The sequence below is a fragment of the Chlorocebus sabaeus genome, chromosome 21 (genome assembly GCF_047675955.1).
Source record: "Chlorocebus sabaeus isolate Y175 chromosome 21, mChlSab1.0.hap1, whole genome shotgun sequence".
Classification (NCBI taxonomy): domain Eukaryota; kingdom Metazoa; phylum Chordata; class Mammalia; order Primates; family Cercopithecidae; genus Chlorocebus; species Chlorocebus sabaeus.
Genome location: NC_132924.1, coordinates 33005454 through 33018440, shown reverse-complemented (window position 1 = coordinate 33018440; position 12987 = coordinate 33005454). Strand labels below are relative to the sequence as shown.

The 12987-nt window shown below is 39.4% G+C and overlaps 1 protein-coding gene across 3 annotated transcripts in view; it reads left to right on the top strand.

The window, feature by feature from the left end:
• Nucleotides 1–9782, top strand: part of CREB5 (cAMP responsive element binding protein 5) — a 411935-nt gene extending 402153 nt beyond the window's left edge. For 2 of the 3 annotated variants that reach the window (XM_007981773.3, XM_007981776.3), the window contains 2 exons: nt 7818–7926; nt 8863–9782. In XM_007981773.3, coding sequence (XP_007979964.1) covers nt 7818–7926; nt 8863–9026 — 273 coding nt within the window. In that variant the 3' untranslated portion in view covers nt 9027–9782. Of the gene's footprint in view, nt 1–7817; nt 7927–8506; nt 8536–8862 lie in introns of all 3 variants that reach the window. The other variant, XM_038004780.2, reaches the window with a different exon arrangement.
• Nucleotides 9783–12987: the final 3205 nt, after the last annotated feature.

Genomic DNA, 12987 nt, shown 5'->3' with positions numbered 1-12987 from the left:
ACACGTATGTGACCCACAGTCCAGGGATAGCATTAAGAGTTGTGGATTATACTCCAGTGCTTCCAGAAGCTGAGAGAATGGCCAAAGAGAGTGGGGCAGGGAGGAAAGTACCCTACATAGGGAGACTCTGCACTTTAAGAGTTCACGGGGTCTGGGTGCAGTGGCCCACACCTGTAATCCCAGCACTTGGGGAGGCTAATCACTTTGGGAGGTGGCGGGATCACTTGGGGTCCGGAGTTTGACCAGCCTGGCCAAGGTGCAGAAACCCTGTCTCTACTAAAAATACAAAAAAATTTGCCGTGGTGGCGCAGGCCCGTAATCCCAGGTGCTCAAGAGGCTGAGGCAGCAGAGTGGCTTGAATGCAGGAGGGAGAGTCTGTAGTGAGCCAAGATCGCACCACTGTACTCCAGCCTGGGCAACAGGGTGAGACTCTGTCTCAAAAAAAAAAAAAAAAAAAAACAGTTAATGGCTAGGCATTGGTAGGTTACTTTCATCTTCTTCCCACACCTAGTTCTCTGTGCATCCTTAGAAAGGAACAGTTAGGGTGCCAAACCCCAAAGCCTTTGCATATTCAGTTTCATTAAATGGAGATGGCTTGGGGCTTCCAGTGTACAAATTGAAAGTATACAAGAAAAGTGTGTGTTGTATGAGGGCCTGAATTTCGTAATTTATGGATGTTCATTTTTCCCCCTAAATGTGTCATTCTTTTTGTGATAGACATGATGAGCAAGAAACTGCAAAACATATAGCAGATGTGAGGAAAATAAGATAATGATTCCCGCACTAACTTGCATGCTGCGGGAAGATTGGGACTGTCTCTTGCTACTCCCTCCGCCCACTATCTATCTGCTGTTTATAGTGTGGTGTCTACACTCAGTAACTTATTTGTTGAATAAATGAATGGGTTCCCCTGTTTATAGTATAGTGTCTACACTCAGTAACCATTTGTTAAATAAATGAATGAATTCCTCATTGCTGGAGTGTCTAAGAATTGGCTGCTTGACTACTTGGCAAGGATGTGATTGCAGGGAGTCAAGCCACCAGAGAAATGGCTGGACTCAAACACCTTTAAAGCCACTTGTAGAATCTGATAGGCACAGTAGTATCTGAGAAACTTTTAGGTAGAATGTGGTTAAGCATTTTTCTTTTTTGAGACAGGGCCTCACTCCATTGCCCAGGCTGGAGGGCAGCTTACTACAGCCTTGACCTCCTGGACTCAAGTGTTCCTCCCACCTCAGCCTCCCGAAGTATACATCACCATGCCTGGCTACTTTTTTTTTTTTTTTTTCTCTAGAGACAAGGTCTTATTATGTTGCCCAGGCTGGTCTCAAACTCCTGGGCTCAAGCAACCCTCCAACCTCAGCCTCCCAAAGTGTTAGGATTATAGGTGTGAGCCTCTATGCCCAGCCAAGCATTTTTAATATTAATAATCATATTTTAATTTTGATGTGTATTGAAAAATGTAATTAGAAGATCAAATCTGCAGTTTCAAAGATATTAGTAAGAAGGCTAAATTATTCAAAATTGAGTTAATTTGCACAAACATGTTAAGTAAATAAAAGTTCTTGTATATGTGAACCTAGTAAATATTACAGCAGTGGTTCTGTGATAACTGAAGTTGGGGAAACCCAGGAATTTGCCACCATTTCTGAGGTCTGCAGGAGGATGATGCAAACGTGTAGGTTTTCTCAATCTTGGCCCTATTGACTTCTGGGCTCAATCATTCTTTGTTGTTCCCTGTGCATTGCAGGCTATTTAGCAGCATCCTTGGCCTTTACCCACTATGTATCAGGAGCACACCTTCCACCTATGACAACCAAAGCGTCTCCAGACATTGCCAAATGTCCCCTAGTGGTGATTGGGAAGGGAAGTTGGGTGGCAAAATCAGCCTTAGTTAGGAACCACTGCTTAGATGAAGGAGCCAAAAATAGCCAGCTGGCACATATCAGCTGCCAAGGCTTTAAATCAGTTTTAACTAAAATGAGTCCTTGCAGAATTCCTTCAGGGTATTGACTGTGATCCTAATGCATGCAAACATGGAGGGATCATAGCAGAGAGCCAGGAAAGTAAAGATGTCCATTGACTTTGAGGCCAGAGGTGTTCGTGACTTGGCATATGCGTATTTATGACTGCTTTTACAAAATATACAAGGTAAATTTACCCTTTGCTAGACCCTAATGCACTGATTTTTTTTCACATTTCTTTAGAGCCAAATGGCTGAGGAAAAAAAGGAACTAGAACTCTAGCTCCCAAAACCAGAAAAAAAAAAAAAAAAAATCCTACTGAGTTCATGTGACAGGCACCAATATTTTGGTAGTTAAAACAGTACCCAAAAAAGGGACAGTCTCTGAACAGACTAAATTGTTGATATTTTCCAACCACCGCTTTGCCTTGGAGGGACAGAAGCCACAACCGCCCAGTGTTCTCTGTGAAGCTGAGTGTCCTGCATCAGGCCCTGGGATGCTGGAGAGGATGCTGCAGATTCCGCTACCTTTGAATGACCCTTTCCCTCTCACTGGAGCTTTGTCAAAAGAAAAAGGTGGCTCTCTTGAGGCTGGACCAGTGAGCCAAATTTTAAGTAAACAGAAATGGAAGGTGCTAAGCAAACAAACTCCAGCCAAATGGAATATCCAAGGTCTGGATGGCCAGCTGCCACTTTTGAGTTGTTTTCCAGCATAGAACCCTCTAGTTAGGCTGCAGCATTTCAGATTGGAAAAACCAGACCTAAGAAAACAAAATCAAACACCCAGACTTCATTTCCTAGTCTCACAACGCATCTCTGCCCAAGAGGTCCAAAAAGGTATAGGAATTTGGGAAAATATTAGAAACCACCTAATCTGACATTTTATGGAGAAAGAAACTGAGGTTAGGGAAATGAGGGGTCTTCCCTAATGTCACACAATGAGTAGGTGGCAGAATGAGGACTCAGGGAAGTCTCCTGTTGACCTAACCCACTTCTTTGTGGTCTTTTATTTTAGAAACTCTGTAAGCCAAAGAAATCCATGTTCTTTTTTCTGATACTAAGTGACTAAGATCAGCTCTAAATTCATCAACTGCTGATGTGGTACTCAGTAGAACGTCTGGGTTCAGTAGAGGATATGGAAATCATCTGGTCACCCATGGAAATAATTGCTTTTCTTTTTTAGTGCAAAGACACATGGTCTAAGTTGCTGCTGAAATTTTGGACACATGAGCCCAGGTCTGGGACTTGGCAAGCGAATAGGCCAGATGGGAACTGTTGCTTGACAAATTGAAAGTTCTTTGTTTCAGAGTGAACCAAACCTGGTCTCAGCTAATCTACCAAAACAAAAAAGCTGGGGGAGGGTATACTGTAGGGCCCATTTTGATAATTATTTTTTTGGCACAAACTACTGCTTACACCAAAAAGCACTGTGGATTTATCGTATAAATAATGACATCCCCAAAGCTGAACCCTGCAAATGTAGCTATTAGGGACTTGTTGGAGTGCTTGCTTAAAGTATGTTATTGTAGTATTGAATATCTCTATGGAGTGCTGCTTCATCCCAAGGCAAACTATGGGTTTAAAAATAGATCAGTCCAACTGGATCTTACAATTGCTAAACAGCTAACTGCTTTAGAGGAGCAAACTCAAATTCATTTAGAAAAATGAAAAGATGAAGAGTTGATTTCCACCAGACAATCGATACGTATTATTAATACCTTGTATTTACAAAGTACTTTTATATTAAGACCTAAAACTCTGATTATAACCTACATAGGGGAATAAAAAATGGTGATTTTCCTCAATTTATAAAACAAGGTAATTCAGAGTAAGAAAATGCCTCCAGAAGGCCTGGTTTTTATTTCCCTACTAGACTTCCAGGCCACATTTGATTTCTTTTATGCATTTTGAAACATTTGCTATCTGGTTGTTCTCTTCCAAAATGAATTCAAGGTGATTCCACTTATGTTCCCCTGAAAAGGGTTTTTACTTAAAATACAGTCTAGTATTTGTGCATTTCCTATACTAATCAGTCTTTCACTATGGAATCTTTAAGATGATTATGCATGTGCACACCACACAATTCATTCTTCTTTCTCCAAGATAGTGATTTTTGACCTTTCTTAAGCCAAGGATCCTTTATGAAATATAATGAAGGCTCCATAGATGCTGTCTCAGCAATCTGGACACATAAATGGACATACAAAATTTTGTTATAAAATGAAACTATAAATGTTGCTTTGGAATCTGCCTAAGATTTGGAAGCATAAGAGGTGATAGAACTGGCTCCCTTATGAAAGATAAGACCAAAATTATAAGCATATTTGAGCATATTGAAAGTAGTTAAGTAATGAATAAAAGTCAAGATTGAATCTTTCATTAGATAATTGGGTAATTTGCTTTCTCAACAGAAGGTGACACAGAAATACTTGTAGAATAAAAAAAAAAATTCTTTCTGGAAGGAACTTAGAGAAGTAGTTCTCTACTTCTATACATGAAGTATAAAACCATCGTGTTTTATACTTGGTTGGCATGGCAGCTTGAGAACTCAAACCCTATTATTCTTAACTCTCAGGCAAGAGTTCCTTTTCCTATTGGATGCTGCCCCATGAATTTCTATGGCTTCTGTGGTTATTAGGCCTTTATTTAGTCCTTGCAGCATCGTAGTTACGTGTATATGGTATGAACAAGAAGCTGATTGCCCTTCTCTACTGACATTAATTGGTGTTCATTTTCCCACCATAACATGGCTAAATAACATAATTATTAACATGTTACATTAAGAAATATGTCCTGCCAGGCACAGTGGCTCATGCCTGTAATCCTAGCAGTTTGGGAGGCTGAGGCTGGAGAATCACTTGAGGCCAGGAGTTCAAGAGCAGCGTGGGCAAAATAACTAGACCCCATTTTTGCAAAACATTTTTTTAAATTAGGTGGGCATTGTGGCACGTGTCTATAGTCCCAGCTACTCAGAACACTGAGGTGGGAGGATTGCTTGAGCCCAGGAGGTAGAGGCTGCAGTGAACCATGATGGTGCCACTGTAGTCCAGCCTGGACGACAGATCAAGACCCTGTCTCTATAAAAAGCAAAAAGAAAAAAAGAATATGTTCATATTCACATATATCTTTAAATGATGGTCAGCTGTCTCAATATTCTCAGGGTTCTGCATTTTTACAGACCCTCACAACACTCAGGCGTTTGGTCTCTGTACTTACAACATATTGCTTTATGAATAAAGTGTTTTGCTGTTCATAGACTAAATGCCACCAAAGTCATATACTTTGTATGGGGTTTTGGTGATAGGCCAGGGCACCACATGTGCTGACTAGTGCTCTTTTTATAGTAAAACAGCCTTATGAAAGCAAAAATTTATTGTGAAACTGTTTGGGGCATGCCAAATATCATAGGCAGTTAGCTCTTTGCTAACTGTAGAAACCCAGAGAATAGAATTCAGAGTGTTTTCTTAAGGAAGGGGCAATGAACGCTTTGTGCCTGGGAGATTGAATGCTGCCAAGAAAGGGTTTCACTGCCCAGGACATAGTGGGGGAAGAAATGGAGACTAAGTTCAACCTCTCCAAGATGGCCACAGGCAGGGGTATTTTTTCTTCCAAAAGTATAAGAAAGCAAGAGAACCCAGTTTTGTTTTTAATACTTTTTGTTGTTGTTGTTTTCTAGGTAGAAAAGTGTAGATTCGCTAGAAATTGGAACTTGATTCCAGTTTCTAAGATCCATTGTCTACATTATCTGCAGCTGAGAGCTTCTACTCAGGGGGCAAGGTGTCTGGCAGTTTTGATTTCAGAAAAGTGTTATTTCTGTAGTTTAATGCAAATAATATGACATTTCCTTCTGAAGTAAATATATATAAATACACACACACACACATAAACACATCTCTGTTTCCTTGTTTTGTTTTTGTTTTTGACAAGAGATTGCCTTCATATGATGGTCTAGAAGTGACTTTCTTTTATATGTGCTATTTTGAACAGAGGGAGAACTGAGAAAAAGAAGGAAGGCCATCTGAATTTAGATAGGTGTAAAATCAAAGAGGAAAAAGGTAGTGTTTAAGGCTAAAATAAATTGTCCTGTAAGTTATCCCACTGACCCTGGAATTGACAGAGTCACTTTTGGTTTCCACAGAGCCCCTTATCAATCACATTCATTTGGAGTTGGGAGATACAATTTGCCTTCTTGTATGTTCTGAGATGTAAGACCAATTTTCTTGTTTGATTAAGTGATTTATTCATCGTTAAGGCTAATTTCCCAAATAGTCATTTTTATTTTGTAAAAATAAAGTTTGGAAGAGAAAGGGAATGAGATGAGATTTGTAGATGAGATTTTTATTATTGTTATTGTTTTATTATTATTATTTTGTTATTAATATTACTCAATATGTGGTTGCTTATAATGTATTTCACAAAGAAATTTAGAAATGGGAGATATTCCTTAAAAAAGATTTCAATTTTTTTAGAGTAACTTCTGGAATCCCAAACATACATTCCTAGGTGATAAATACATGGCTGAAAAGCCAAGTTCATATTGAAAGTGTAGGTACAACTTAATGACAGCAATGTTAATCGTGCTTTTCTGTGTGCATGCATTTTTAAAGTTTCCTACATGTGAAGTACAATGCCTGGCAGTCACAAATAAACCTTGACCAAAGAGAGGATATTACTGATCACAGTTTTTAAATGGCTTATTCAAGACAGCACTACATTTATAGTTCACTTTTATCAAGTGGAAGCATCTCGGAGCCACCATCTATTTTGTGTCTATATTTGTAGACAATGGATGCCAAGTTCGTTATTCTACAAAGCTATGAGCATGCCTTTGTGAATTACTATTAATAGATAAAGTAGAGATCCGAGGCACTTACATGAGTAAATAAGAAGAAAACCCCACACCATCCACAACATCCTGATATTGAGGAGGGAAAGAGTATTTTATAGACCGAAATTGACCAAATAATCAATGCACTCAATCAAATTAATTCAATCATGGCCCAAAACTTCATTGCCTCTTGCCACCCTGAGCTGACATCATCCACCTGCAGCTGACCAACGTGTGCACTATGTGCTTCCATGCCTCCTGCTCAGTGGGCATCAGGCAAGTGGAATTGCTTTGCTCAACAGTAGCCCATGAACAGCAATTGAGTAGGAGATGGTGGGGGTAGCAGGGATTCATGGCTGAAGGTCAATTTATTTTCAGATATCCCTTTTAGATTGAGCAACACATACTTCTTTTGGAAAATCTGATGGTAGATGAGTCAGCTTACTCTGATTACATTTCAGGTGGAAGCCACAAATCCTACCACATAATTCTGCCCAGTGCATGCCTCATATTCACATTCTCAACTGGATGTCAACCTGAGCTTGTGAAGGTTATGATAGTTAAATGTATTAAGTGCTTAGTATGTGCTGGGTATTGTTCTGTTTCCCATCTGTTACCGTATTTAATCCTCACAGTAACACAAATAGTGTTGTACTCTTCTTATCACCATCTTATAACGAGGTTGCTGGAGCTCAGTTGGGTTGTGTTATCTACCTAGGGTCATGCAGTCAGTGTGGAGTAAGGATTCTCACCTGGCTTCAGTTCTCATCACCTAAGGGTGTGGTCTAGCCTTTTAATAAGGTTCAGCTCTTGAGTGAAAACCTAATCTCTTCAGAAAGGCCCTGGTAAATATGAGGGCCAAATTAAAGGTAAGCTACAAACTTTCAGGCGAATCACACTGAATAATGTTCTTGATGTCATTTAGACATAACAGAAGAGTTTGCCAGTTTTATTGTTGAAAGTGCGCAGGGCATTGGGTTTGTATCCTCTGGTCTTCTCAACATGGTTTTAATACATCTCTTTTAGAATGAAGTGTCTATGTTGAAAAATGAGGTGGCCCAGCTGAAACAGTTGTTGTTAACACATAAAGACTGCCCAATAACAGCCATGCAGAAAGAATCACAAGGATATCTAAGTAAGTCACCGACTTTTTTACTTTTCTTTAGTGTCCAATTTTTTTTTGCCACTAAGTTTGCACTGAATTTGATTGAAAGAGCAAAAGTAAAGTGTAGATTATACTTCCAGGCAGATATACAAGAATTCTTGAGTGGCTTCCAGACTATTCTTCCAAGGGGATCCCTTTTTCCTGACCCCTGTGCAACACCATGCCCACCACCTCCTGATCATTTCTGGCTACTCCCTCCCTGGCATTTTGAAGTATTAAAAAAAATACCAAATTCCAATTTTGCAGCCAGTAAGAAAAGAGCCAGCTGAAGCCCAAGTACCAGTGGCCCAGCGTCTCCCTCAGAAATCTGTGGGCTGGGACCCAGGCCTTGGGTGAATTACATCCAGTGCCTCCAGAAACACTGCATGCTACTCACTGGGCTGAAAGCTAGTGACTGACCTCAGTTGATCAATATGTAACATGATCCCTTCCTTCAGACCCCGGTTTCTGCATCGGGAATGCCAGTTGGTTAAATGATAGTTGAGTAGGGATGGTGGGAGGAGCAGGGATTCATGGCTGAAGGTCAATTTATTTTCAAATAATTTTTTAGATTGAGCAACACAGATTCTCCCACCACATGTGAGTATTTTTCCACATTTGATATATGGATGGCTATTTAAAAGACAAGATGGGGAAGTTCACATGTCCATGACTTAAACACATCAAATCATTTTACTGATACAGAAAGCATGGCTTTGCTTGTAGATATAACCTGGAAAGGCATAGCATTGTGACAACAGTTGAAAATAAAGTTTTGAAATTAACTTTCAGAAAAAAATGTGTGAAACTTCTATTTCAAGTAAATATCCAGTACTATTTTTCTGAGGAGTCCACAAGTCCATACAAAAAAGACCTATATTGGTGTATGTGTATGTGTGTGTGTTGTCTTTTTTTTTTTCTCCCTAGGTCCGGAGAGTAGCCCTCCTGCTAGTCCTGTCCCAGCTTGCTCCCAGCAACAAGTCATCCAGCATAATACCATCACTACTTCCTCATCAGTCAGCGAGGTGGTAGGAAGCTCCACCCTCAGCCAGCTCACCACTCACAGAACAGACCTGAATCCAATTCTTTAAAATGCACCATCAGACCTGGCCTCCAAGAAGAGCTGTAGCGTACCATGCGTCCTTTCTTTTAAGGGCATTTTTAGAATTAACTCAGACCTGGAAGACTCCTCAGTTCTTCAAAGACTGGCTTTCATTTTTATAGTTATTATGGAAATGTTGTCTTTTATACTTAGTTATATAAGAAAAAAGGGAGTTATGCAATTAATATCTATCAGCTTGGGAAACGCTTTGGTGCTTTTCTCCAATTTTCTGGTACCAGTTACTTGTTTATAAACTGAACCTTTTCTGTATATAGCCATGGTTTCATTCTTATCAGTCCAACCCTTTGCCTGAAACACTGAATCTTGTTAAACCACAGCTTTTAGCCAAAATGAGGCATACCTAGATGTCAAGTAAGACAGATCCAAGGTAACTGGGTAGAAAATCTTTTGACATCTTAACTCATGTTGAGTTTGTGCTGTGGTGTCACCAGAATCCCAGATAAACACACAGCCTTTCCCATAACTTTTTGTTTCTTACTATAAAATATTATAAGATTCATTGATGTCCAAATAACACCACCGAGCGTCTCTTCACTTCTCCTTCTCCTCTTGGTCCACTTGCTAATGCCCAGTTTTCTTCTCCATTTCCACTTTTTCTTGGGCTCCCTGTTTACTCTTCATTTTGACTTCCTTCTGTTTTATTTTTTTCCCTTTAGCATTGCATGTGAAGAAGAAAATAATGTTTAAAGGAAAAAAAAAAAAAGCAAACCTCCAAAACGTGGACCTAACCATTGCTTCACTTACACGTCACCCACAGCTGGAGTTCATTCAGCTCTTGCTTTTCACAAAATAGTAACCAGGAGATGTTTAATGTGCCTGATTTAATGTTTTTAATAATCAGAGCAAATGAAAGGTGGTTTAGCTATAAGTGAAGCACGGTTGAATACCAGCTGGGGAGACACTAGGGAAGGGAGCTTTGTAAGCCTTGATTGTGAAAGTCCAAATTTTGATGTGGGGCTATAACATGACACCCTTGGATTGCAACTGGTTTTATATGACCTGTCTATAACATTGAAAATCCATGTACTATATAATAATTCAGAAGGGCTCTATTCACTACACGGATTACATTGTTCAATCATCAGCTGCTAATAGCCTAAGATTTATTATTTTTTTTTCTTTAGCCTATGGAACCGGCTTTGCTGTTCTGGGGGGTGAAAATAGACTGACTACTGGAGAAACAAAGAGAGAAAGAAAACCCAGTGTTTCCATAGGGACACTTTTAGCCTTCCCACGACAGTTCAGCACTCTTTGACTGCTGAAGGAACCCCATGGATGAGGCGCAGGCTACTTCACTCTTTTTTTTCTTTTTTGAGACAGAGTCTCACCTATTGCCCAGGCTGAAGTGCAGTGGTGCACTTCACAGATCACTGCAGATCACAGATCACAGAACACTGCAGCATCAACCCCCGAGTTCAAGCGATCCTTCCACCTCCACCTCCCGGGTAGCTGGGACCACAGGTTCACACAACCATGCCTGGCTACTTTATTTTTACTTTTATTTTAAAATAAAAGATAAGGTCTCTCTTACGTTGCCCAGGCTAGTCTCAAACGATCCTACTTCTTTGTCCCAAAGTGTTGGGATTGTAGGCGTGAGCCACTGCACCCAGCCTACTTCCCTCTTCTGAATTATTCTGATTTATTTTCAACAACTTTTGTGAACTTGCGCATGATACATAGCAGATAGTCCCTGAACCACAGTCGTGCCTCCTTGAAACAAGCCATTCTACTGTGCTAATGTTTTAATATCGCATCTCACAAATAACAGGGGTGAATGTTTCTCTCTAGCAATCTAGGCAGGTGCTGGTGTTTCATCTCCATTTGAATGCTTGACCTCTTAACGTGTGTGTGTGTATGTGTGTGTGTGTTCATGGGTTTTAAAAGAACAGTATTTTACAAAAGGTGTAGCTTTTATAAGAGTTCAGAAAAGGGAAGGATGTGTTTTTTTCTCTCACTATAGTATAAGAATCTATTTTGGAGAAAAAAAGAAAATATGAGGGTCTCGAAGCATGATTTTTATATAACTAGTTTCAGTTTTATCTAATAACTTACTTTTTAAATCAATATTTATCAACAATCTTTCCATGTATGCAGTGCTTTCAAAAGATGGTTTTGAGTGTCCAGTGAAACTTATGACTTGGGTATATGGTTGAAGAATCAAAACAAAAGCAAAAAAAAAAAAAAAAAACCAAAAAAAGAAAAGAGAAAAAAAGAAAAAATGCAAATGAAATAATTTTCTATTATATTTTAGACAAACATATCATTTTCAAGTATTTTAAATACTGAATTCATAGTTGTTGTTTTTTAAATTCCAACAGTAACAGCTGAATGGTTTAATCTGACTGGCTTCCTAAGAAATGTTTAAGACTCAGCTTTAAAAAGAAGTTAACATTCATATCTCTGTTTTGAAATCAAAACTAATATTTCAAAATTCTTTCCTAGGACTGACTATCTGTCTCCCCTCCCCCCACAAAAGGAAAAAGAGTGCATTAAAATGTTTAGTTGGGTTTTTTAATTTTTAATTTTTATTTTATGTTTTGCTTTAAGTAAAATTTTTTCTTTACTGCATGCATAGCACTTAATAAATGGATTTTTTAAAAATCCACTAGTAATATCAGAATGTCCAGGGAGTGATTGTCGTTACAATGATGGTTTAGTTTACTTCTGTTCCACCTTTTGATTGAAATATTTAGTTGTTAGGCTGAAAGCCTCTGCAGTTAAGAACTTGCCTGAGTTTTCTTCGTTCAGCAGCTTGACAGTTTGACTGATGTGCATTATATATAGCTCAATTATGTCTGTTTTTTATGCTAAGTAGGAAAACCAACCACACACATTAGCAAACCGGCCTCAACATATAATTAGAATAAACTGTCTTCTTGTTCTACTCAGGGCCTTTAGGTGTGTTCATTCATGGTATGGAAATACAGTAAATGAAAGATTCCAACTAGTTGTCAGTGCTTCTTGAAAATTTCAAACAGAAAGATACATTGGTCAGATCCAACACATGGCTTATCAATATTAAGTCTTTTACCTAAAGGCCCAGCAGTCACCAGACAACAGAATAATCAATCTGCCTGAAAAATCCCTCCTCCTTGTCTTACACTTTTTGCCTATTTGGGAGAATATCTTTGTACTCCATTCTCCTCCCTCAACCAGTTATTGGGTCACCCATCCATGTGTTCATTAATCAATTATCATGGCCTTCAGAGCACCTGTCCTAAGGAGGGAAAATCCTGCCACACTGCCTCTCCCCATTCATGTGTGGTTTTCTTGATCGGCGAGATCTGTCTCTGAAGTCACTGCCAGCCTCTCTGGGAACGTCTATAGTACCTCCCCTGCCTTATGTGATGGGAGTTAACAACTCAGATAAGTACACCTGAGAGCATTTCTACCAGGTAAACTCTCACCTAAATGGAGGTGTCCACATCTTAATTGTTTCTCCTTGACATATTTCTCAATCCGCGATGCCAGGAGAAGTAGAGCGAAAATCCCAGCCATGGATGAATGTACTGATTTGAAAGCCAAGTGTTAAGTTGGATGTTTTCCCGTCACACTACTACTCAGCCCTCTCCTGCTCCCACATCAACAGATGCAAGTCACAATCTTAACACAGCCTGTGGGAGACAAGCAGTTTGTGTGCTCTCACAGTATATATTATAGTAATTAGGGTGACTTAGAGCAAATACTCTTCAGATCCTATGTAGTCAGTGAAACAGGGAGAGTGTATTCTGATAGAGGGATGTCGATGGTGAATGTTCTGGTGGTTGTTGCCTGTTAAGTAAACTTTAGTGTGTAAGTCGAGTTTGTCATTAAAATCATAAACCAGCTACGGTAACAGACAAGCCTTTGGCTGGGGAGTTTTAAGCCTCAGTAACTGCTATAAAACTAGCCATCCAGTTAGGATAGAATGTGTTTCTTTCTGGTTAAAA